We start from the raw sequence: 24,834 nt of genomic DNA, 5'->3' as shown, positions 1-24,834 counted from the left end.
CAGTTGATCATCACCAGTAAGGTATACCAACTCTCTAACGGGGCCGGTCATGATTCCATGTCGGAAGTGGCCCCCCAAACCCTCAAGCTATCAGAGGGTTGGGAAAAGATTCTTAAAACAAAAAACAAAAAATAAAAAAAATATATAAAAAATGTGGCCGATTAAACCATGGGAAGTATTCATTGCTCCTGAAAGCTCCAACCTCCCTCAAACGTACGGCAATCTAATATTTTTTTCTAGCAAGCTAGCAATGAGCATTCTGGCAGACATGGAGGAGAAGAAGTCTATAGACGCGGCGCTGGCTGCATTTGATGTATGAAAGAAGGAGAGAAAGAGAAACGCGCAAAGACGCGAAAAAAATAAAATTGGTGGTTTTAATGGGAGGAGGCCCCACTTTGCTGGACAGTGTGCTAACGTCCCACTATCGAACACCCCGCACTGTTCTTGGTGGGCAAGATGTTTCTTGAGTAGGTCCGTGGGGTGGTCGACGACCCCTCCTTCCACCCCACCAGACCAGCAAGTCCAGCTGCGAAACCTTTGACCCTTTTTTGGGCTTGGGCCAAGAAGGGAGATGCCCCGCTGATCTTTGATGAAGTTAAGTGTTCGTGGGGTTGATATCGAGGCCGGCAAAGGGTGCTGGCGGAATGGAAAAGCGAGGTTTGTGACGTCGATGGTGATGCGGGTTATGCCGCGGGGACCTGGGTGATGACCTCTGGGGGTATACTAGGCAGAAGAGATCACCACATCATGAATGGTGTCAAAAAGGCAGATGATGGAACGGTAGAGAGGTCGACAGCCACAGAGCGAGGCACATGTCTGGTTTCTACAATATGTAGCTGTGCTCTGTTACACACGTGGGGAGGAAGCTTGAAGGATATTGGCTGTGTGGGTGTAAAGTCTTCAAAGGGGGGGTCCCGCGTGGCTGAATATGTATACTCGGTATCTGAACCGTCAAGGTGCTCAAGAGACGAAAAGGGCAGAAACTTGCTTTGCTGTGGATGGTGATCGGAAGCGAAAAAGACGCAGTTCAGATGGGCGGTACAGCAGGTAATCAACTCATAGCAGTTGATTTTATTGTGGTGATACGAAAAAAGAATAATTTTATAAGAATTTTTTAGGTTTGCTTCTGGGGTATTAAAAATGAAGACATCCCACGTCTCCCACCACAATCCCCGTTCAGTGTCACAGGCTGGGCATCTTGTGATCGACTGACTTGACGACCCAAAGGGTTCTCGCAGAAAAGGAGCCAAGACTCCATCCACACATGACAAGAGCCCGGAAGAAGCGTCATCCTCTGACACTGGCCCAGACCGCGACCGTTTGTTGGCCACCGCACTTTCTCGCCCTGCCCGCCAAGCTGAGGGTCTGAAAAGCTAAAACAGGCTGAGAACCACTTTACAGTGGGCTCCTCCTCCCTTTGACGCCAAAAAACATTCGACGGCCATCTAGATTTCTTTTCCACCACCCTACCGACCCGCTCCTCTTTCTCGATTCCCATCATGTCTGGTATGACAACCTATATCTAAAGAAAGGCGCCCCAGCGCGAAAACACCACCCCCCACCCACGGAAGGGATACTCCTGAATTGTTATTTTTTTTATTTTTTCCCTGTTACTATTTCGTTTTTTTCAGCCGTCAAGCAAATGATGGCTCTCCAGCGCATTCTGTGCCTGGGACTGCTGTACCATGGCGTCATTGCCAGGCTCTCGGGTTCAGGTCCAACTGCGCCGGCGGCAGAGCAGCACATACTGTCGAATTCTGCCCCGCGAAAAGGGCTGCACGGCAGGTTCCTGCATATCACAGGTGAGTTATCCCCTCCATCACCATTGCTATCGTAGCTTCGCGGCAGGCTCTGTGTCCCATCGCGGCAGGCCTGTCATTTCTGAGGAACTGAAATTGACATTGTGGAAATTCACACGCAGACATCCATCCCGATGAATTCTACAAAGTACACTCATCTACGGACGAAGACGACGGATGCCACAAGGGCGAAGGGCCAGCAGGGCCGTACGGTGCCGAGACGACCGATTGCGATTCGCCGTACTCGCTGGTGAATGCGACGTTTGACTGGATTGAGGCGAATTTAAAAGACAAGATTGATTTTGTCGTGTGGACGGGCGACACGGCGCGTCACGATCGCGACGATGATTTGCCCCGCACGCAGGACCAGGTGCTCGGGACCAACACCTGGATTGCGGACAAGTTTGCCGAGATGCTCAGGAACGAGGAGACGGGACATGGGATGAGCATACCGGTTGTGCCGACGTTCGGGAATAACGATATCTTGCCGCATAACATTTTGCTGCCGGGGCCGAATAAGTGGTTGCAGACGTATACGCACATTTGGAGGCATTTTATCCCAGAGGCCCAGAGGCATAGCTTTGAGTTTGGAGGCTGGTTCCACGTGGAGGTTATTCCGAATCGGTTGGCGGTGTTCAGCTTGAATACGCTGTACTTTTTCGACCGGAATGCGGGTGTGGATGGATGTGAGAACCCATCTGAGCCAGGGTTTAAGCAGCTGGAGTGGTTGAGAGTGCAGTTGGAGTTTATGAGGGAGAGGGGAATGAAGGTTATCTTGATGGGCCATGTCCCGCCAGCGAGGACGGACAGCAAGAAGCTTTGGGATGAGACTTGCTGGCAAAAGTACACGCTCTGGCTGCACCAGTATAGGGATGTGGTTATCAGCGGGATGTATGGGCACATGAACATCGATCACTTCCTTATCCACGACACCCACGACGTCGACATCGCCTTCTTGAACGGTCTATCACCCGAATTTGGCGTTCGCGAGTACTTGGACGATGAGCTTACGATTCAGGGTGGCACCGATTATCTGATGGAACTCCGCGATGACTGGTCCAAGTTGACACCCCCAACTGTGCCGGGCAAGTCGAACGAAGTGAATCAGGATGGAAAGAAGGGCAGAACCAGAAAGCCAAAGCGCAAGGATCCTTGGGGGGAGCGATATGTGTTGTCGCTGGTCAGCCCCAGCATCGTACCAACGTATTTCCCCACGTTACGCGTGGTGGAATACAACATCTCTGGCCTTGAGAACACACCTCTTTGGCGCGACATGCCTGGCAATGGCGCGAAGAACTCGTCGCACCCTGCCAGTGCCCCGAGCGCACCTCAGAAGCACCTCGACCTGCGAAGCTTGTCGCCGATAGACGATCTGAGCGATTCCTTCGAAAATGTCGAAACCGACAAGAAGAAAAAGAAGAAGGGCGGCAAACGCCCAAAGAAGGACAAGAAGCCTCACGATCCCAACCTCGTCATTCCTCCTCCACCAGCGAAGACGAGCCCTCCCGGACCTGCGTATTCTCAGCAGCCTCTGAGCTTGACAGGGTACACACAGTACTTTGCTAACCTAACGCACATCAACAACCTCAACCTTACCGATTTGAACAGCGTCGAGCCAACAACAACCAACAGCCTTTTCTCCCTGCTCCAATCCTCGAAATCGTGGCTTATGAAGTGGCGAAAGGGGAAGAACGGAGGGAAGAAGCCGCTGACACCGAAACCGGACCCGAGAGAATTTGCCTTTGAAGTCGAGTACAGCACTTTTAACGACAAGATCTACAAGCTGGGAGATTTGACGGTGAACAGCTTTGTGGAGTTGGCGTATAGGATTGGGCAGAAGGCCAAGGGCAAGAGTCTGGTTGAGATGGCTGGCGATGAAGAGGTGGGAGATGTTGAGGAGGAGCATGACTGTGATGAGTCCGATTTTGAGTCGGACAGTGACTCTGATGATGAAGAGATGGAGGCTGAGGCAAAGAAGGGGGACAAGAAGAAGGGAGACAAGAAAAAGAAGGGCAAGAAAGGGGACAAGAAGAAGAAGAAGAAGAAGGGGAAGAAGAACAAGACCTGGCTGCATTTTTTGAGTCATGCGTTTGTTGGGACGTTGGATAAGAGTGAGCTGAAGAGGTACTCATGATTTGGTTTCTACCAAGCAGGAGTGATACGAGGGATTGCTCAGCTGGGGCGATCTGTGTGGTTATCTGCTGGTTCATGGGGCGGGTATTTGCATGCATCTATGGCGTTATGTTTTCAAGGGAGGTTTATTTTTATTTTTATGGTTTATACTATACCTGGACAGCGTTGCATTGACGACGGAAAAGGGGGCAAGAGAAGAGTGCTAGAAGCGTTGGAGTCTCACGGCATCATGTTGGCATGGAGTGGATAGATTCTTCTGCTGGGATTTACGTGGTGAATTCAAGGGGCTCGATGGAGCTAGAACATGTAGGAAATAGGTAATACAAAGATCAAAACATTTATCTATAAGACTTTATTGCGGCTTGCTAAGAGAGAGAAAAAGGGGGTGAGTGCCACACTCTCAGCCACATATTCTCAGCTCAAGGAAGCTTGCGCCACACCAATTAAGCCCAGGCACGTCACGCGCGTTCTTGTCTATCTTTATCTTTATCGCCAATTCATTTCCCCTTCTCCATTTGATGCTCAGCTGTCTTGGAGTAAGCTTTGAAGACTTTTCCTGTCGTTCGTTTTGTCTTTTGCTTCTAGGCCATTGAAACATGATACCCTAATCTTGTCTCTTCCTGTTTCCCACCTTAAACACAGCAAAGCCGCAGCAGTAGTAGCAGCAGCAGCAGCAGCAGCGCAATGCTCCCCCTTCGCCGACTCCTCCGTCTCCCCACCAGCTTCGCCCGCCGCCACGCCCGCCGACGACGAATGTACCTCCTCTTTTTGCTGCTGCTCCTAGTAGGGGTGGTGATTTTGCCGCTGTACGTGGTGTACTATCCGCCCTCGTCGCTAATCCGCTACTTCTCCCACCGCTGGACCGACGTCCTCTTCCGGATCTGGCTGCCCCCCGACAAGAAGATTGTGGCGCTTACCATTGACGACGCGCCGTCTGATCACACGAGGGGGATTCTCTCTGCGCTCTCTGCCAGCGGGGCGCACGCGACGTTTTTTGTGATTGGGTCGCAGGTTCCTGGGCGGGAGGGGATACTGAGGGAGATTGTGAGGCAGGGGCATGAGCTGGGGAATCACGGGATGCATGATGAGCCTGCGAGGGGGTTGTCGACGGAGGAGCTGGAGAGGGAGATGAGGGAGGTGCAGGGGATGATTGATAGGGCTTATAGGGACGAGGGGAAAGAGCCGCCGAGGGAGGGGAGGGAGAGGTATTATAGGCCGGGGAGCGGGTTTTTTAGCGATAGGATTAGGGGGGTGGTGAACCGGTTGGGGTACAGGTTGGTGTTGGGGAGTATTTATCCTCATGATGCGCAGGTTGGGTGGGCGGGGGTGAATGGGAGGCATATCTTGGGGATGTTGGATCCGGGAGGGGTGATTATTTGTCATGATAGGAGGAGTTGGACGAGGCCGATGTTGGAAAGGGTGTTGCCTGAGATGGGGAGGAAGGGATGGGAGGCTAGGACGGTGACGGGGTTGCTGGGGGAGGTGACGGGGTGAGATGGGGGGATAACTAATCCAGTGCGATTTGACTGTGGCGTGAGATGCAATCTACATGTGGGATTTTTTTTGGTCGAGGAGGGCTTGGAGGAAGATCGTATAATCGGCATTGCTACAGAGGCTTGCCTTTGCCCCAACTCGACCGGCGTTATCCGACGATGCAAGCACGACACATGGCATGACACTCACTCGTGAAGCCAGCGCACAGAGCAAGATCTCAACATTGGAAGCAATCGGACATGTTCACGAGGTCACTGTTTTTCTCGACCAGAGGCACTGACGATTCTCACCACGATGCATAAAGTAACGGGGCCGCGCGGTAGAGGTCGGTATCGGCCGGTGAAGCAGCTCCGATGTGCCATCCGGGAAGCCCCTGTGAAAGTGGCGAGTGGGGAGGGGCAACTGCTTCTAGAAGCGTTGTGGATGCAAAGGCCGCCGCTAGCAGCAGTTGAGACGCCCTTGGAATGACGAATTCCACCATATGGAGCCGCCCAGCTGCCCCGCGCCGATATCGAACGTTTATATGAGCCGCTCAACACCACCTCACTTACACCGACCGGTTTCTGTCCTTGTCGTCACATACAACTCACTAATTTACCAAAATGGCGTCTGATGAGCTTCCTGTTCGCCCCGCTGGGTCTGCGGTCAAGGCCGTCGTTGAGGGCCCCAACTCGCTCGCTGTCGCCTTTGGCAGGGAGCTGTCTATGGCTTCTCGCTCGGTCCATGCCGATGACTATATCAACAATCACCAGGCCGTGGCTCCCCCCATGCACGTTTCTACCACTTTCCGATATAACCGGGACCCTGAACAGTTGAGACCATGGGACAATCTCAACGTGAGTGCTTCACACCATATCACACCCCTTGTTCACTGCCACTAACACAATGTTCAGCCCAATGCCCCTTATGACTCTCACGTGTACTCTCGAGACAGTGCACCAAACACCACCCGCTTCGAGGCCATCCTCACCTCGCTCCTCGGAGCCCCGTCACTCAGTTATGCATCCGGTCTTGCCGCCTTCCACGCCATGATTGTCTTCCTCAACCCCAAACGTGTGGCTATCGGCGGTGGTTATCACGGCTGCCATGGCATTCTCCACATCATGAAGAAGCTCAACGGCCTCGAGCAGCTTGAACTGGAGGACGATGCCGACCTTGCCAAGCTCGAAAAGGGCGATGTTATTCACGTCGAGACACCCCTTAACCCCACGGGCGAGGCTCGCGACCTGGCTTACTACCGCAAGATGGCCGACGAAAAGGGGTGCTATCTCACCGTTGACGCCACCTTTGCCCCCCCCCCTCTGATGGAGCCCTTCAAGTACAACGTCGATATCGTCATGCACTCTGCCACCAAGTATTTCGGCGGCCACTCCGACATGCTTGCCGGTGTCCTCGCCATCCGCCCAGACAGAGCCGAGAAGTGGCTCCCAGAGCTCAGGGAGGAGCGCCTCCACCTTGGAGGTGTGATGGGCTCTCTTGAAGGCTGGCTTGGCGTCCGTAGTGTCCGCACTTTGGAACTGAGAGTCAAGCGCCAGAGCGAGAGCGCCCAGAAACTGGTTGACTTCCTTGCCGAGAAGAAGGCGGCCGGCGACAACAGCAACATCATTGCGCAGTCTGTCTTCAAGATTCAGCACGCTTCTCAGCAGCCGGAGGCAAAGGATGAGAACTCGTGGCTGAGGAAGCAGATGCCCAATGGGTTTGGGCCGGTGTTTAGCTTGTGGTTGGAGAGCGAGGAGAAGGCGAAGAGGTTGCCTAGCAAGCTGCAGTTGTTCCACCATGCCACGAGTCTGGGTGGAGTGGAGAGTTTGATTGAGTGGAGGGCGATGACGGATCCCAAGGTGGATAGGAGGTTGTTGAGAGTTAGCATCGGTGTGGAGGGGTGGGAGGATTTGAGGGATGACTTGGTGCAGGGGCTGGAGAGGTTGAAGGAGGAGGGGTTTTAGAGGGGATGGGGGTGTATAAAAGAAAAGGGATATAGGTAGATGGAACCAAGATGTCTTTGGTTGCTAATTTCCTGGCCCAGCATGGTACGTAACGGCTCGGGCATGATTCTTTTTTTTTTTTTTTTTTTTTTTTTTTTTGAAATATTGCAGCGTGAAAGAAGGGGATGTTCAGCTGAGAGTAAGCGGCTACACTGCATAGATGACCTACATAAGGCTGGTTGTGATATTTCTGTCTGCCTCAGGTGAGATGAAGTTGCAGTACCAAGAGGATGGATCAGGCAAACCTCTTCGTCTGAATGGAAGTATCCAGTCCTGAAGCCTGCTGACTGCTTAACTTTTGTAAAGACGTTTGCAAAGAAGAAGCCTGGTGTTATCCATCATCTTGCCGTGATTATGATTTTTTGTGCAAACGGGCGAGATGTCCGGTCAAGTGGTCAGGCAGTCATTGGGACACCGTCGGGTACCACCCCGGAGAGCACGATGCAGTTTTGTTGAAGAGTGAACACACACGATTGGAGCTTCGTTTTGGGGAAGTGTTTTAGCGTGAAATGAGGAGATGCTTAGACATCAATCCACAGGTCGAGACGAGGAGCTGGAATCAAACAGAACGCTCGACGACAGCGGTCTTTGACCATCCCTATACGGAAAGCCAAGCATCGCGTTTATCCTCCACCAAAACCCATCACTAACCAAGACTAGCATGTCTTGAATCGACCTCTATATTCGTTACCCTCATTACCATGAATTATTACAGTAGTATATGTGTACCTCCCACTTCAGCATTCCATCCCAAACCCAGACCCCATAACGCCTTTTCATCAGCAAAAAAACGACCACCACACAAAGATGTTGGTGATATGTCTGTTTTCCAAGCAATATGCCCCCCCCCCCCCCATTCAACACAGACGGCTGCCCGTCTATCGCCATGACTCCTCTGATCAGAATGATGCCCCCCTATAGCATGCACGTCCTTTAAGCATCAACCTCAACCGCACCCCCATTCGCCCCCGACCTATCAACAGGGAAAGGCATGGCCCCCAACTCCGCTCCCTGCCCGCTCTGCGCCCTCTTTCTCGACGCCCCAGGCAGGAAACTCCATGATGACGTCGCGTTGCTGTTCGCAGTATGCGCTGCATCGGTCGTCTCATGGGTGTGCTCAGATCCAAATCTCGCAAAGAGCCCCTTCTTCTTCGGCAACGCTGGAGTCTGTGTCTGTTCGGCTTGTTGCTGGTGCTGGTGTTGCTGCTGGTGCTGGTGCTGCGCTGTGGTCTTGGATTCACCACCTAGCCCAACATCCTCAAAACCCTCTTCCGGGGTAGGTGGTTCCCGGCTTAGGAGCGATGAGCGCGTGTGCATCATGCGGGGGAAGCGGGCGGAGGAATCGAGGGATTGGCGTGGCGCAGGGTCGGTAATGTAGCTTCTGGCGGAGATGTCCTATTGTGTGTTAGCGGTTGGGCCAAGAAGGGGGGTTTGGGAGAGAAAGGCGGACAAAGGAGCGGCGGTAAGAATCGAATGATTCCCTCGAGATAGGGAAGTGCTCAATGTCACCCGAGCCATCCCGGCTGCTTCTGTCGCTGGAGGTTCGGGAGAGGTACCGGCGTGGCCAGGTAGCTTCCTTTTCAGTGGGAGATGGCTAGGGGGTCGCGTCAGTACTGGGAAGGATATGTGATAGAGAGGAGGCGGTAGCTTACAGGAAGGTAAATTCCACTATCATCGACCACTGTATGAACAGACGCGGAGTCAGTTTTCGGTGCTTGAAGCTGTGTCGCCACGATGGTGATGATCCCGAGCCTCCCGCTCAGTTATGTGGGGGAAGGGGCCGCTCATTCAGGAGACTTCGAGGGAACCGTACCGCTCATCTTGTATTCCCCTGTGTCCTGGCTCCTCCTGCTGCTGCGAATGCTGAACGCCGACGATGCCTTTGACCCAACAGTATCTACCCTTTCAAAACCCGGCGACAGCACACTTTCCTTCACACTCCCGGCCGCCGACCCCGGTCGTGAGTTTTCATCATGAGCGGTGACGATGACACCGGGACGGCGCGCAAAGGGGTTGCGGATTGGCATGCTGAAGATATTACGTATGAACCGAGCTCGACAACCGAACTCCAGAAATTGACCGGCTTCTTCAAAAAATGCTTTCAAACAATTTGAAGAGGCAGAGAAACCAGTCGCGCGCAAAAAGGAGAAAAAACCAAGAACTCGAAGCTTGAACAGGAACGGTCTGCGATGGCCGGGGTATCGGTGTTTAAATTCAGAATGGCAAATGCAGGGCCAAGATTTTAACAAGAAGGCCCGTCCCAACAGGATTGGTTCGAGAGTGGTCAGACGATGGGGCTAAAAAGGTACTTGCAGTGGTTCGGGGAACTGGGAAATCCAGCGGTATAACAAAGCAAGCAAGCAGCAGATCACACGCAGCAAATTGTATCCAGTCCCCTCCTCACCAATGGTCTGGGCCTTGGTGCCCCTCTCTCGTCAGCAAAGGCACACACACACACACATTCGGACGGAAGAAAGGCGGCACTGGGGCATCCTCTCGTTCTCGAAGACACAGCTCTGGTTGGTCGCCTTTCCACAGAGGAACTTCCCTGGATGTCTTACAGCAGGCCGCTTAGTGGGGTCGTGGAAACCCGTTCCTTTTCGGTCCCCACCCATCCCGACCCCGCAAAGAGAGAAGGAATAAGGGCTGGGAAGTCGCAGCATGGAGTGCCCGGCTGCCCGGCTCTGAACTCACCACACCAAGAGATGGACGAGAATGCGACTTTTGCCCGGTATCATCGCCTACACCACCTTTCGGGGGTCAAAGCAAAATAAATCCGAACATGACGTTGTTGAAGCACGGCTGCTAAAGCTATCCAGACATCTCCGCGCTTCCTTCTGCCGAGCAAGCTGAATGAATGTACAAAAAACAGCCGCAAAAACCGCCTGTCAGCCCAAGACAAATCCTTATTTGGTTTCATGCAGGCAACGCCACGTTGGAGATGCATTCCTTCCCACTCTTCCCAGTCTCTCTTCCAGAAACTCTCAAAGTCAGGGTCAGAGACCCTTTGCTACCTCGAGCACCTGTTGCGTCTTGATCAACAATAGCAGCCCACTATGCGACCCCTCGATGTACATAAGATGACAAGTCCCACCAAGATCGTACAACCTTCCTCACACAAGATCTCACCTACTTGTTACAGGTCGGTGACGCAAGGCACACACACACCCGTAGATCACTGATCGCAGCGCCGAGCTTGCCGGAGAGCAGAGTGTGCAGTTGCTCAGCCTACCGGCTAAATCATCAATTAAAGCTCTCATCAGCACATGAGTGGATGTAGTCTCTGAAGTGACATTGCTCAAATCGTCAGCCAAGAATACTCGGCCGAGTCCCAGATCGACCAACACTATACATGTCCAAATCATATCTTATAATTCGTAGCATACTTCTGTCATGAATTCCCTTGCCAAGGGTTAGGGTCCCACCAGTCTGGTTGAACCACAGTGTGGCCTTGGTCATCTTCTTCCTGTAGCTAGTGTGCTTTTCCCTCTCTCAGCTTCCTCACGCAACCTTGTTGTATCGACCTCAGTTCCTGACAACTTCCATCATTAGTCAGAATCACTGTCCTCACTGGGAGAGAACCCCTTGAATTCCTCCTCGGAATCATCCACAACACCAACACCCGAAGCCTCGCCATTCCCTTCCTCTTCCGAGGAGGGCTCTTCGTCTTGTTCCTCAATCTCAAACATCGCACTAACATCCCATCGGTCGCCCTTGGCGCTCTGGGAGACGTACTTTACGAAGCGGAGAGTCCCGCTATCGCGCAGCACAATGCTCATCTTGTTCCAGGAGGCAGCCTGGAAGAAGAGAATGTTGTCGTCCTCATCGCTGGTCTTGTAGATGGCAGCATCCTCGTTGCTGTCGTCATCGCCAGCCATGTAAACCTCGTGGCCACCAACTTCGAGCTCTTCCTCAGGCTCGGGCTCCTTTTCAACAGCCTTGCCCTTGCCCTTGCCCTTGCCCTTGCCCTTGGCATCGCCCTTGGCATCGCTGCCGTTAGCAGACTTGCCGTTGGCCTTCTCCTTTCCTTTGCCGTTCGCCGCGCCGTTCTTGCCTTTCTTCTTGGGCTGCTCCTCTTCAGAGGACTCCTCCTCCTCCTCCTCTTCTTCTTCTTCTTCCTCATCCTCGTCGTCCTCAACATCGCCCCAGCCAGTGGTGGGCGTCAGGCCAATATTGACTTCGAGTCTAGGCTTGCCCTCATGGCCGGTCGCGAGTGTGTAGTCTTGTCCATGGCGGAAGCGCCTGGCCAGTAAATCGACGCTTTCGACCGTAGAGCGCGTAGCCATCTGCAGCCACAGGCGGAATTGTCTGGATGGCAAAAGAACCTCGAGCAGCTCCTTGAGGGGCGACTCCTCGGTCTTCTCCTCTCCAGGCTGGAGGTAGAGATATCTGTGCTTGTGAGGTGGGCGCGCAACCTTCCAGGCGCCCTTCTCGATCTCATCACTGCTTTCCGGTAGTGGCTTCTTCTCCTGGTCCTCCACATGTTTGCGAAGTTTCTCGGCGAATCTGGGATGCAGAATGTCTGGCAAGGTGATGCTGAACTCCTCCTCAAAGTGTTCGGCGACGCGCTCGATGGTGTCTGGTGTGAGGTAGGTCGGCGCGATGTACTTCAAAAGGAACTCCAGATCAGACTCATCCAGAGGGAAGTCATCCTCCTCGAGTTTGCTCTTCTCAACCCTGATGGGTTTCGCCTGCGGCTGGTCGTGCTGGTCTGGGTTACCCTGCAGCTGCATCAGTCCGCTCTTGTGAGCCGCTTCTCTCTCGGCACCCTCCACCCACCCGTCCTCTCCAACCTGGGGAATGTGGAACCACCCGCTGATGGCCATGCGGATGCGCCCAGCATTCTTCTCGAGCTCCTCCGGGCTGGCAGCATGGTAGACCTCCTCGACATCGTGGAAGGACTCGCCGGGCTGCACGGCAAAGAAAGAGAGCTGGTTCCAGGCTGGTGGGATAGACTTGACAAAGTCTGGCAGGGGTGTCTTGGCAACCTCGCCGTCCTTGCCCTCTCGGTCGACGACGGGGAAGAGGCGAAGAGCTCCGCCCCACTCGGGCTGCCATGGTGTGTCTGGGTCGGTAAGATACAGAATGTAGCTGACTTTTCGAGAACCGATAACATCGTCGTGGCACAGGAGGTAGCAGCCGGGTGTGTAGACATTGATGGCCATATCGGTCTTGCGCCCACTCAAGGGGCCGCAGCCGGTGATGTGCGAAACATATTCGCGGAAGGTCTGGGAGTAGAGCGCATCGCGGAGGGCGAGAAGGGAGGGGAGCTTGGCCAATGCCTTGTCGTCGAGTCCGTCAAGGTTGGCAAGGTCACCACTTTGGTGGATCTTGTAGATGTCGGTCTCTTTGGGGGTGAAGTGAACGTTGGCCTTGATTTCTTCGCGAACCTTGCGCAGGAGGGAATCGTCGGCGAGCTCGTGGATTACGCTGTGTTTATACGGTGTTGATGTCGCATACTCTGAGGTGTACTTCTCGAGGACCTTCTTGTCAAACAGCCCCTTGCGGAAGCGGGCTTTGGCATCCTCATCGCTGAGAGCTATGATGGAGGAGTTGTGTCAGCGTCTATCGTATCGCCGGAGCTATCGGTGGGCGGGTTGAGGGGCAGCGGCAGGCTTATTACTGTTCTTGGTCCGCTTCTTGATGGCTTTCCTGCCATCAGCTGGAGAATCGGCCTTTCTCTTCATCTTCATGGTGCAATTGGGTCTGTTGCACAGGATTTGGGGTTGGTGTTTCGGTGGAAAATGGGGCAGAAAAAAGAAGAGCTCCGGGAATGGGCTGATATCAAAAGATAAAATATCCCATGAAGAAGAACATGTGCGGGTCCAAAACTTTTTATGCCCCCCACCTTGGGGAAACGAACATGGGCCGACCCTGAAACATGCGATCGATTGGCTCGCTGTGGGGTCAAACGCTCTCGACTGACATCTGCCGTAGGCCATGATTGACTCGAGAAAGCTGCGAGGCCATGCGCAGGTCTTGCATGATGCCCGAAGCGCTTGTCCAGTTCGCCGCAGTTGTTAAGCCCTCGGCGTCTGTCTGGAGATGGCTGCTTCCACATCAGGATGGCAACCAACAAGACACAGAGAGGTCTGCATGGAGCCGCCGGTGATCTCTTTCGGGTGGGATCGCCTTGATCCTATTTATGCGTCTCTTATGCAGCTTTCAGTCTCGATCCTTGTAGTTAGTGTCTTGGATTTATTCTTGTCTTGTTTCTTCCCAAGTGCGGACCGAGGAGTGCCCCTGGACACTCGGTGGCCCCCAAATAGAGAGTCTGAAAACAAGTCTAATTCAGATGCCGCCATTTACACCTGAAGATATTGACAGCGTGAGGGCAAGCTTCCCCGCATTGTCAGGAGATTATATATTCTTTAATACTGCAGCTGGAAGCCAGGTGTTGGGATCAGTAGCTGATCGGTATGATTAAACCAGTCTCCATGCCACCAGTGCCCTGCCGAAGCTGATGCGTGTCCCAGTGTACGGGACTACCTCATAACCCCAAACCTCGTCAACGACGGTTATAAAGCCGCAGCAGACTTCATCAACGCCTCCCCAGATGAAATAGGTTCGTAGACCCTAAAGTTGCTCTATTTCACCCTCACATAAAACCGCATTACTCTCTTACACAACCACCCCTAGTCTTCGGCTCCTCCGCAACCCAACTCCTTCACAACCTCTCTCACGCCCTCTCCTTCTCACCCGAAGATGAGATCCTCCTCTGCCCCCTCGACCACGAGTCCAACATCGCCCCTTGGCTCGCCTTAGCAGCACGTCAAAATCTCAAAATCCGCTGGTGGCACCCCCAACTCCCACCTGAAGATCAACCGGGTTGCGTCAACCCCAAGCTCGACCTCACCAACCCTCCCATCTCCCCCAAAACCCGCCTCATTTGTTTAACCCACACAACCAACATCCTCGGCACCATCCACGACATCAAATCCCTCTCCGCCAAAATCCGCCTCCTAAACCCCCAGACCCTTCTCTGCGTTGACGGCGTAGCCCACGCACCCCACCGCCGAATCGACGTCAAAGATCTCGGGGTCGACTTTTACGTCTTCAGCTGGTACAAGCTTTTCGGACCTCGAATCTCACAGCTGTACGCCGGTCCCTGCGCTAGGGCACAGCTCCAGTCCATGGGGCATTTCTTCAACCCTGCTGAGAGTTTGGATGACAAGATTGGGCTGGCGGGGGGGTGGTGTCAGGAGTTGATTTACGGGATTCCGGCTGTGGTGGAGTATCTGACGCCGAGATGGGAGGGGGTTGTAGACCAGGAGGAGAGGTTACAGTCGGTTTTGCTGGGTTTGTTGGCGGGGTTGGATGGAAAGATAACGATTTACGGGGAGTGGTGTGGTGATGCTAAGGTGAGGGTGCCAACGGTGAGTTTTAGGGTGAGGGGGTGGAAGTCGAAGGATTTTGTAGAGGCTATTGAGCGGGAGACAAATGGGAGGGTTAAGTTGAGCTGGGGGACTTATTACTCTGTGAGGCTGGCTAAGGAGGTGCTTGGGCTGGGGGATGATGGGGTTGTGAGGGTGAGTTTGGCGCATTATAACACTGGTAAGTTATTGCGTTGATGGGATTTGAACGAGTTGAAGCTGACTGTAAGTAGAGGAGGAGATACGGTTGTTCTATACCGCTCTTCTAAAGGTGCTGGGCCTTGAGGGAAGCGGTAATGGTGCGAGGAAAAGTGATTGGAAGATCTAGGGGCTGAGGCGACACAATGGCCAAACAAAAAAAAACAAAAAAAATAACTAAAGAACGCAAAAAGTAGGACTCGAAGCCCTGGACTCTGATCAAACCGAGCAGGCGAGCACGATCCACATTTTGCGGTGAACCTTTGCGAGCAAAGGTCCAATAAACCACACGCCGCGGTTGACCACTGCGCCAAACACCCCTATCTCCGTTCCTTGATGCCTACTGGTGCAAGTCTTGTTCTTAAATAGGACAGTTGTCAAGAGCAGCGGCATCTGCATTTCGAGTCACCTATCTCACACCGTGCTACACCTCTATAACTTGCCACTCCTCTTCTCGACGGCCTCCCTGAGCAGAGAAATCACCTCGGAGGGATCCTTCGCACCGAACACCGCACTGCCAGCAACAATAACATTGGCACCCGCGTCCGCAGCCTGGTCGATCGTGCCAGGTCCCAGCCCACCATCAACCTCAATGTTCAAGTCCGGGTACCGCTTCCGCAACTCCTCCACCTTGGGCAGCTCAGAAGCCATGAACTGTTGACCACCAAACCCAGGCTCGACAGTCATAACCAAAACCATCTATTCTCGAATCAGTAACAACCTTGCCAGTAACTGTGGGGATATCAACTCACATCAGGCTTCTCCTTAGGATCTTCGCTCTCAATCAAATCAAACAGCACATTAGCGGGAGTAGCCGGCTTGATAGCAATACCGGCCAGCATGCCCTGGTCATGAATGTACCGGATCAGCTCCCTCGGGCTCGTCTTCTCGTCCGACTTGCCCTCGGGGCTCTCAGCAGCAGACGAGTTGATGGCGGCCTCGTAGTGGAAGCAGTATAGATCGCACCCGGCGTTCTTGAACTCCTTGACCCACTTCTTGGGCTCAGCGATCATCATGTGGCAGTCAAAGGTGCCCTTGCCAAAGGACTCGGCGGGCTTCTCAACATGGGAGCGGATCTTGACGACAACTGGGGGGCCGAAGGTGAGGTTGGGGACGAAGTGGCCGTCCCTGAGGGGGAAGTGTTAGTGATATGAATGAGTGCGAGGTGCAATAGTGCTTGACTTACATGATATCAACATGGAGCCAGTCGGCACCTTGCTTGATAGTCCTCGAGCATGCCGCGCCGAGATCGGCAAAGTCAGCCGAGAGAATGGAAGGGGCAATGATAGCTTTGGGGGCCATTGTGTCTGATTATTTACTATTAGTGAAGAGTGGCCCTCTGTTTACTTTATGAAGCTATCGCCAAACCTCTGGGATAGGGGTCCTGGGCAAGATCGGATGATGTGCTTCGGTGCCAGAGCCTTGCTGAGCCCCAACCAAATGTTATGCGCGGGGGCGGGGCAGAATGACGCAGGCTGGCGGATACAAACAGTGGGGAGACCCTTGAAAGGTGGGCTTGGCGAGAAGCTCTGGGCTTGATCGCGGGTTGACATCACTCCATTTTTTGTAGCGTCTCCCAACAATTGCGGTGACGCTCGGGATTCAAGCTGGGTGAGTGGTGTTGTGCCTTTGAGGTTGATGTCGTTCAAAGAAAAGCACAAGACAGCTTCCCCGCTCATGAGATTTTATTCATCTCGACACAACCAAAGTAATCGCTTCACCAGAGTGTAAAAGAGACGGGCCAAAAATGACATCCTTCCTCTCATACATCCCGCTAGTCAACCGACTGGTGAGAGCGGCGCCCACTACCATCGATCTTCCTCCCGTCGAGGTTCACAATGTGGAAGCAGACCCGGACAAGAGGCCGCGCACGTTGAAGCATCTTCTGAAGGCCAACCATGTCAATCACTCCATTCTGTACCACAATCTCGAATTCGACAACCACATGGCGCACATTCTGTGCTCATCATATCTGCTCGGCGCAGAATCACAACACTTGTATCACATATTCGAAGTGGAAGCCAAAACCCTCGAGCCGTGGAAAGATTCCCCTGCAGAGATGGGCGAGGAAGACTGGCGTGATTTCCTCGGAGACAAAAGATACCAAAGAGCTTTTGTAGACTTTTTCGAGGATGCCTTGGCGATGAAGCACGCGTATAAGTGGAAGGGTGTAGTGGAGGAGTACATGTTCTCCGGAGATGAGCCCCTCGTCAATGGTCTTGTTGGCGGTCGTATGTCATGCCTACCCACTCGTTTTGACTCATCTTACTAACCACCATCAGTCGGTCACCCCCTCATCCACCTTGGCTACGCCTACGAGTTCGACAGTCGCGAGATCGCCACAGAGGCCCTCGGTCTTGCCTCTACACAATACAACTATCTCCACAGATACCTCGACGACCCAACCTACACCGTCAAACCAACCACCTCATCCACTCCCTTGGAGCTCCTGAACAAGCTCTCCAACGACACCCGCTTCGACAATCTCTTCAAAACCCCCGCCTTCTCCAACATCGAAGCCCTCTTCCACAGCAAAGAATCCGAAGCCTTGGTGCTGGAGTACTGGAATGCCTGGGACATCACCTCCTCTGCCTGCTCCCCAGCAGAACAATTCCAGCTCTCACAAGAAGCCGCTGTCCAGCTTTTAGTAGCAACCGTTGCCCCGGGAACACACTCTTACAACTTCTTTCTGGTGCACGTTCTAACCACCAGCCACGCCGTGAGAGTTCTCTTGCCGTTCATTCCGGCGAAATTCCATGTCAGCATTGTGAGACAGTGGTGGTTGTTGGCCTTGGCGGCGTATATTGCTGTCTTGAGACCGAAGATCGACGTGGATTATGTGCCTGGGGAGGGGGAGCTGAAGGGGAAGGGGTGGAAGTATGTTGAGCATAAGGCTTTGACGGGGGAGTGGGCTACTGATGCGCATTATGTCAAGGGTGAGTTCCTTCCTGATGATGAAGTGTGAGATGAGATTGCTGACCGAGACGGGGATGATAGCCATCCGGGCGATGAGGGAAGCGGCGAGGACTTGGGGGGATGTTCATGAGAAGTATTTGGCTGCTGCTGTGAGGTTTAGTGATGATTTTGAGGGGTGGTTTTGAAGGGTTGAGGGAGAGGGGAGGTTGAGATATGGGTGCGGAAGTTGATCTTTGAGTTGGCATCGAAACGGTCGTTTCAGCTGAGCTTACATGTTATATTTTGGGGGTTCTTTTTGGCATCAAAACTGCAATATCATCAAGGAGATTGTAGCATGCATATAATTTCATACTCGGTCCAATTCATGTCTCTTCATGTTAGCTATCGTGGTTGCGGTGACAAAGCGAAGGGTTAGGGCTGTCCTATCTGTACGTAGGAGCACAGACCTTGTGGATCGTCAGGGTCCCCCCTGCAGCCCGCTGGCTGCCTGGCGCCGGGGCACCGCAACTTGAATTCCCAATCCAAGACGCAGCCTTCAGCCTTGTCAACGCTTTCAGCTTCCCACACAACCTGAACCTTCACCAAACCACTTTCCAAATGATGGATGTTTCACTTCCATCGGGTCGATAGAGCTTCAAACAAATCAATCACCGCATTCCAGTCCCGTGCAAACCACCTACAGCTTTCACCCAAACCCAGGCGCAATGCCTCCCCCACCAACCAAACGCCGGAAGCGCGCCGCCGTGATAGACGACTCGGACGATGACGATGCCGACTTTGATATCAACCACTCTCCTTCCCCACCCGTGAAACAAAAACCCAGACCCGCGACGCGAACGTCGGGTCGAAACACTATCCAGCGTTTTTTGGTCTCATCACCGGAGAACTCACCGCAAAAATCACAATCAAGATTGGATTTGGAGGAGTCGATAATCGAGGAAAGCCCGAGTCCGGTACGGAAGAGGGGTAGGAACTTTGGTGCTGCGGCTGCAGGAACCCAATCGAAGAGCCCGATCAAGACACGGGCTACTCGAGCGGCGGCTGGGAAGAGGGCGCTGGAGGAGGAGAAGGGGAAGTCGGGCGATTTAAGGACGTTGTTTTCGAAACAGGCGCAACGGAACTCGACTGGGACGGGAAGTAACAAGGGTAATGGGGTTACGACAAACAAGACACAGGTATTGGAGATTGAGGATATCATCAGTGACCCTATTGATGACGATGATATGCCGCTGGTGAGGAGGAGTGCCAGTGCGACGGTAACTACACAGCCTGGGAAGAGCATCATTGGGTTGAGGGCTCAGAAACGGAAAGAAAACGATGGGAGTGGGATTGGGGTTGGAGCATCGCAACTGCCGCTATCGCAGCATTCTAACGGGAGTCTGAGCGCGGGAGGGGCGAGGTTCTTGAACAGGAGTAGGGGTGGGACTGTTATGTCTGCGAGTCAAACTCCTAGCCAGACGCAACATGTGGAAAAGCCGAGCATAATAGACGACGATCCGCGGCCATGGTCGGAGAAGTATGGACCGGTTAACCTGGAGGAATTGGCGGTTCATAAGAAGAAGGTGGCGGATGTGAGAAGGTGGTTGGAGGATGTGTATGGTGGGAGGTTAAGACAACGGTTGTTGATTTTGAAGGGAGCGGCAGGGACAGGGAAGACGACGACGCTACGACTGCTCGCCAAGGATCTGAAATGCGAGGTTCTGGAGTGGAGGAACCCAAGCAATTCATTCGGGGCTGTGGGGCAGGCTTACCAGAGCGCAGCATCACAATTCGAAGAATTCCTCGGTCGGGGTGGGAAATTTGGGCAGTTAGACTTCGAAGAAGACGAAGAGCAGGAGCCAGAGATGGCGCCTCCGCATTTGCCGGCACAGAATGGGTCAGACAAGAAGCTGATCTTGATTGAAGAGTTTCCCAACACCTTTATGCGGTCATCTGCAGGGTTGGTCTCTTTTCGAAATGCGATAATACAGTATTTGGCAGCGAATATGCCGGCCATGGTGGGATGGGGCCGGGCTTCTTCTTCGGGGCCCATCACGCCTATTGTCATGGTTATTTCGGAAACACTGCTCACTACTGCGTCTGCTTCAGCAGATAGCTTTACGGCACATCGATTACTAGGACCCGAGGTTCTTCGACACCCTGGGACGGCAATCGTTGAGTTCAACCCTGTTGCACCAACACTCCTGGCGAAAGCCTTGGAGGTGATAGTGCAAAAAGAGGCACGCAAATCGGGAAGACGACGGACACCCGGACCGCTTGTGCTGCAGCGACTGGGCGAAATTGGTGATATCCGCAGTGCTGTGTCCTCCTTGGAGTTTCTCTGCGTCAAAGGCGACGATGATACCGATTGGGGTTCTCAAGTCGCCTTGGCCAAGACGAAGAAATCGAAAAGCGTGCCCACTTTGACCAAGGGTGAGAAGGATAGCTTAGAGCTCGTTTCGCAGCGAGAGGCGACGCTCGGGATATTCCATGCCGTGGGCAAAGTGGTGTACAACAAGAGAGGTGGTAAGCTGACAGGCGAACCAGCATCGGCAGCAGAAACGCTGCCTAGCCATATGGCGCGGTTTGCGAAGCCTAACCCATCGCTTGTTTCGGTTGATACGCTGATGGATGAGACTGGAACTGATACCCATACGTTTATCTCAGCATTACACGAGAACTACCCCTTGTCGTGTGAGCAAACTTCGCCTCAGGATGAGAACTCATCGCTGGATTACATCAACGGCTGCCTTGATTACCTATCTGAAGCTGACCTCCTGTGCCCATCCTGGGATATCTTCTTTGGAGGCAAAGGCTATGGAGGTGGGTATGCAGGGAAGGATTCAAGCAGCCATGTTTTAAGGCAGGATGAGATGGCCTTTCAGGTTGCTGTCCGAGGACTGCTCTTTTCGCTGCCATCGCCCGTGAAACGGCAAAGCCACCCTACGCAAGGGGGTAGCCGTGGCAACGATGCTTACAAGATGTTTTATCCTACGTATCTGAAACTGTGGCGGACGAAGGAGGAACTGGAGGGTCTGACGGACCTGATGGCTACCAAGATGCTTAAAGGGGAATATGGTGGGCCTGGTCACCACTCATCAGCATCACAAGGGGGCGGTTCCCATGGTGCGTCTGCCTTTCGGAAAGCAGTGCCATTCGGGACCACCAGTAGCCAGTTCGCCTCGTCTGCTCGTCACAACCAGCAGCAGCCAAAAGCAGAACCACCTTCTCATACACCTCTACTATCACTTGGCAATGCCGCTCGTCAAGAGCTTCTGCTCGAGCGCCTACCATACATGGCGCACATCGCCCGCCGCAACCGATCGGCGTTTTGCACCTCACAAGCTAAAGAGCTGGAAAAGATCGCTTCCTTCAGGGGCATTGGTCGAGCGGGTGCGGACGAGGAAGATGGGGCGGACTCGGCAGACGAGGACAGCGGAGGTGCGAAAGAGGCAGCAACCTCTTGGGCTACGGATAAACCGACCGAGGAGATGACTCCACGGAAGAAGAGGAGGATGGGACTGGGTGCGATTCTTCATCCGACGCAAAAGGCGGGGGATGGAGAAGAGGAGATGCAGAGGTTGCCGATGGAGAGTTTGGTGATCAGTGATGATGATATTGAGGATGATTAGATGGGACTGAGAGTGAAAGGTTCTGGAGTTTGTAGGGATAACAAAATGATACCACTGTGTAAATGGCGTTTAGAGGTTGGGAATATAGCATCATTGGACGGAAGATTAGGACAAAGGGCGCATGTTAGTATATCGAGATAATAAAGGTAGAAGACGACACCACATTCGACACAGGCGGTGCAATCGCTGAAATATTCCTATTTGACAGTCTATTTGACAGTCGGGAACTAATTTGCTGATCGGCAACTAGGTGAATTGTGAATCAAAGCAGATGGAAGCGTTTGGACAAATGTGCTACAAGCTCAAGACGACTTTTTTTTCTTTTGTTGGCAGTTTAGATGAGGTTTGTGGACTGAAGAAGCGGTTTTTGTTTTCGCCCGCTATTGGGGCCGGATGTCTATCGAGGTGCGTTGAAGATGTCCAACGAGGTGTTTAGCTGGCCTGTGTGACTTTGTTGGCACTGTGAATGACTGAAATGACTGAGGGACACACACGATCAAGTGAAGATGGAGAAACAGGGAGTTGCATAAACAATGATCAGGTTGTGAAGCATTATTTGTGCTATTGTGCAAAACGCATTGATTCATAGTTTTAGTGGAGCAGGCTCTTATAAGCCCCAAGTTTGCAGGTTCTTGCCGGAGTAGGCCCGCTCAGTCCGAACTCATTTCCTGCCTTTTACCGGATGTGACCGTGAGTTGGCCTCAAATACTCCATTCTACAATCTTTGGAAACAAAACCTCTGGTACATCCAGAATTCGATTCTTCTTTTTGCAACTTTTTTTGCACACTTCAAAATGTCCAATTTCATGCAGTCTGGTATTCCACTTTGATCTTTGGTTGATGCTGGTTTTTTTTTTTCAAAGCTCTTTCCTCTGTTTTTTTTTTGTTTTTTTTTTGTAGGTGGAAGTTGTTTTTGTCAATGCCGCAGCGCCATGGTGTTTGTGCGATACTGCTTCGAGGTTTCGACTCGAATGATGACGACCTCGGAGACAACCAAACACCATCTCAGGAAACAGATGAGGTGCTTTCACTCAGAGGAAGGAAGATGGTTCCCGATGGTGTGGCGGGAATAAGCCTTCCCCCAAAGTCTGGAGGAGGAGGAGGAGGGAATCTGGGGTAAGGTGCCCAAACCGTGAGTGATGACCCACTGGTGATGATGGCTTCTGGAGGAGTTGCACCTTGATGGCCAGGAGCGTCATCATGCTTCTGCGCGTCCAATTTTGCTGCAGTCTACTTGACAGTTTTTCATGAGTTGGTCAACGTGTCAGCAGTCTCATTCATTTCATATGATATTGAAGAACTCCCATCAGATATCGGTATGTTCAAACTGCATCGAAATCGGAGAGACAAAGCGGCTAGCCCCGTGCGGGGTGCGGATCCAGTGCCGGGGCGCTGCCGGAAATGTGCCGCCGGCTGGGCTTGGCTCACGTTGTGCCTCGCCTCGCTGTTGGAGAGCTGACCTAGGAACTTGCGTTGCAACCTCGGCTCAAGTCCATCATCACCACCACCGCGTTCGCTCTCGTAGCCGCAGCCTCGGATAGTAGGGCCTTCCTATTATTTGACCATGGACCTGTAGCATTCACCATTGTCCCCTTTTTGCTGCTTCGTTCTGGCGTCATCAAGCAAGTACGCGCTCGCTTTCTCATTGGTGTTTGTGTTCGCTACAGCTCCGTAACCCCAGCGCGCCAGCCAGTCGCAAGTAGCGGTGGCGGGGGTGTTTGTTGCTTGAGTCGAGTCCCGGATACCAAGTTGAAGAGGGGAGGCTGAATATCGACATCTATAAAAACAACACCGCTTTGTTTGGTTAATCTGGTTTGGACTACTGCGCGCAAAGTTAGAAAAGGAAACAGTTCACAATGGCAGGAAGAGTCCGTCACCCAATCGACATCCGCTCGCTGGAGCGATGGCTGAACAAGACCGTCCCTGAGATTGAGACGCCCCTTGAAGTCCACCAGGTAACTCACCTCGTCACCACCCCCCTTCATCACCACCACTGCTAACACCACAAAACAGTTTGGATTCGGCCAATCAAACCCCACCTACCAGCTCACCACCCCCTCGGGCGACCGCTACGTCCTCCGCAAGAAGCCTCCCGGAAAGCTCGTCTCCAAAACCGCCCACAAGGTCGAGCGCGAGTACCGCATCATCGCCGCCCTCTCCACCACCGACGTCCCCGTGCCCAGAGCCTACTGCCTCTGCGAAGATGACTCTGTCATCGGCACCCCCTTCTACATCATGGAGTTCCTCGACGGGCGCATCTTCGAAGACCCCGTCATCCCCAACGTCCTCCCCGACCACCGCCGCGCCATCTGGGCCGACGCCGTCCGCACCCTGGCCAAACTCCACCGCATCGACCCAAAAAGCGTCGGGCTGGAGAGCTTCGGCCGCCACGACGGCTTCTACAACCGGCAGATCGCCACCTGGAAGCAGATCTGCGGTGCCCAGGCCGCGGTCGAGGACGTGGACACAAAAGAGCAAGTCGGACAACTCCCCTTCTTCGAGGAGCTCATGGCCTTTTTCAGCGATGGGAAGGCCCAGCCGGCGGACAAGGGGACGCTGATCCACGGAGACTTCAAGATTGACAACCTGGTCTTCCACAAGACGGAGCCGAGGGTGATTGGGATTCTGGAGTATGACCCCCTTCTCCTTCCCTGTGCTGCTTGCGACTACCATGCTAACAAGTGCTGTCACAAACAAAGCTGGGAGATGTCCACCATCGGGCACCCCCTTTCCGATTTGGCGAACTTGCTGACGCCGTATTACACCGCGTTTTTGGACCCTGCTCGGTCGGTGCACTTGCACCCTGGGTTCTTGCCCAAGGCGACGAGGGGGTTGCCGTCGAGGGAGGATTTGACAGAGTTGTATTTTGCGGTGCTGGAGCCCGAGGCGAGGGAGGAGGATAGGGCGGTGGTGGAGACGAGGAGGAGGGAGCTGCAGTGGGCGCAGGCGTTTAGTATTTTCAGGTTGGCGGCGATTTGCCAGGGGATTGCCGCTAGGTTGGCGAGGAGGCAGGCGAGCAGTGAGCAGGCCAAGAGGCACGGGGATGCGAGGACGCTGTTTGCTGAATTTGCGTGGGAGCTGGCGCAGAGCAGCAAGGGGGCGGAGGCCAAGAAGAGTAAGTTATGAGGGGTGGGATATATAGTGTTGGCGTGTGTTGAGCAACGAGAGATATTTTGAAATTTGAACAACGAGCTTTATTGGGTCTTCCAGTTTCCTCTTGAGAATGATATGATAATCCGGGACTGGATGAAAAAAAAAAAGAAAAAGAAAAAAAGACGGACTCGACTTGCGATTGCTTCTTGATCATCTTCAACCCGCAATCCGCAAG

The 24,834-nt window shown here is 53.3% G+C and overlaps 10 protein-coding genes across 10 annotated transcripts; 7 read left to right on the top strand and 3 right to left on the bottom strand.

The window, feature by feature from the left end:
• Positions 1-1,642: 1,642 nt before the first annotated feature.
• Positions 1,643-3,933, top strand: PODANS_1_18700 (uncharacterized protein; the record flags this gene model as incomplete). The annotated part of the gene is made up of 2 exons (XM_001907295.1): positions 1,643-1,802; positions 1,922-3,933. 2 exons carry the CDS (start codon positions 1,643-1,645, stop codon positions 3,931-3,933), a joined length of 2,172 nt encoding a protein of 723 aa, XP_001907330.1.
• A 683-nt stretch (positions 3,934-4,616) lies between these two features.
• On the top strand, positions 4,617-5,426 carry PODANS_1_18690 (uncharacterized protein; the record flags this gene model as incomplete). The annotated part of the gene is made up of 1 exon (XM_001907294.1): positions 4,617-5,426. One exon carries the CDS (start codon positions 4,617-4,619, stop codon positions 5,424-5,426), a length of 810 nt encoding a protein of 269 aa, XP_001907329.1.
• A 602-nt stretch (positions 5,427-6,028) lies between these two features.
• On the top strand, positions 6,029-7,369 carry PODANS_1_18680 (uncharacterized protein; the record flags this gene model as incomplete). Its single annotated transcript, XM_001907293.1, has 2 exons — positions 6,029-6,262; positions 6,320-7,369. 2 exons carry the CDS (start codon positions 6,029-6,031, stop codon positions 7,367-7,369), a joined length of 1,284 nt encoding a protein of 427 aa, XP_001907328.1.
• A 972-nt stretch (positions 7,370-8,341) lies between these two features.
• Positions 8,342-9,435, bottom strand: PODANS_1_18670 (uncharacterized protein; the record flags this gene model as incomplete). The annotated part of the gene is made up of 4 exons (XM_001907292.1): positions 8,342-8,803; positions 8,859-9,002; positions 9,061-9,089; positions 9,222-9,435. The coding sequence occupies 4 exons, from the start codon at positions 9,433-9,435 to the stop codon at positions 8,342-8,344; spliced, it is 849 nt and encodes a 282-aa protein (XP_001907327.1).
• Positions 9,436-10,956: 1,521 nt separating this feature from the next.
• Positions 10,957-13,350, bottom strand: PODANS_1_18660 (uncharacterized protein; the record flags this gene model as incomplete). Its single annotated transcript, XM_001907291.1, has 2 exons — positions 10,957-12,947; positions 13,032-13,350. 2 exons carry the CDS (start codon positions 13,348-13,350, stop codon positions 10,957-10,959), a joined length of 2,310 nt encoding a protein of 769 aa, XP_001907326.1.
• A 353-nt stretch (positions 13,351-13,703) lies between these two features.
• PODANS_1_18650 (uncharacterized protein) lies at positions 13,704-14,979 on the top strand (the record flags this gene model as incomplete). Its single annotated transcript, XM_001907290.1, has 3 exons — positions 13,704-13,825; positions 13,885-13,973; positions 14,048-14,979. The coding sequence occupies 3 exons, from the start codon at positions 13,704-13,706 to the stop codon at positions 14,977-14,979; spliced, it is 1,143 nt and encodes a 380-aa protein (XP_001907325.1).
• A 432-nt stretch (positions 14,980-15,411) lies between these two features.
• On the bottom strand, positions 15,412-16,281 carry PODANS_1_18640 (uncharacterized protein; the record flags this gene model as incomplete). Its single annotated transcript, XM_001907289.1, has 3 exons — positions 15,412-15,678; positions 15,732-16,107; positions 16,166-16,281. The coding sequence occupies 3 exons, from the start codon at positions 16,279-16,281 to the stop codon at positions 15,412-15,414; spliced, it is 759 nt and encodes a 252-aa protein (XP_001907324.1).
• Positions 16,282-16,726: 445 nt separating this feature from the next.
• PODANS_1_18630 (uncharacterized protein) lies at positions 16,727-18,080 on the top strand (the record flags this gene model as incomplete). Its single annotated transcript, XM_001907288.1, has 3 exons — positions 16,727-17,210; positions 17,262-17,915; positions 17,977-18,080. The coding sequence occupies 3 exons, from the start codon at positions 16,727-16,729 to the stop codon at positions 18,078-18,080; spliced, it is 1,242 nt and encodes a 413-aa protein (XP_001907323.1).
• Positions 18,081-18,599: 519 nt separating this feature from the next.
• PODANS_1_18620 (uncharacterized protein) lies at positions 18,600-21,506 on the top strand (the record flags this gene model as incomplete). Its single annotated transcript, XM_001907287.1, has 1 exon — positions 18,600-21,506. One exon carries the CDS (start codon positions 18,600-18,602, stop codon positions 21,504-21,506), a length of 2,907 nt encoding a protein of 968 aa, XP_001907322.1.
• A 1,856-nt stretch (positions 21,507-23,362) lies between these two features.
• Positions 23,363-24,632, top strand: PODANS_1_18610 (uncharacterized protein; the record flags this gene model as incomplete). The annotated part of the gene is made up of 3 exons (XM_001907286.1): positions 23,363-23,461; positions 23,520-24,136; positions 24,206-24,632. The coding sequence occupies 3 exons, from the start codon at positions 23,363-23,365 to the stop codon at positions 24,630-24,632; spliced, it is 1,143 nt and encodes a 380-aa protein (XP_001907321.1).
• Between the last annotated feature and the right edge of the window lie 202 nt (positions 24,633-24,834).

The sequence above is a fragment of the Podospora anserina genome, chromosome 1 (genome assembly GCF_000226545.1).
Source record: "Podospora anserina S mat+ genomic DNA chromosome 1, supercontig 4".
NCBI lineage: Eukaryota > Fungi > Ascomycota > Sordariomycetes > Sordariales > Podosporaceae > Podospora > Podospora anserina.
The sequence above is the reverse complement of the archived record's forward strand: the minus strand, read 5'-3'. Positions and strand labels throughout refer to the sequence as shown.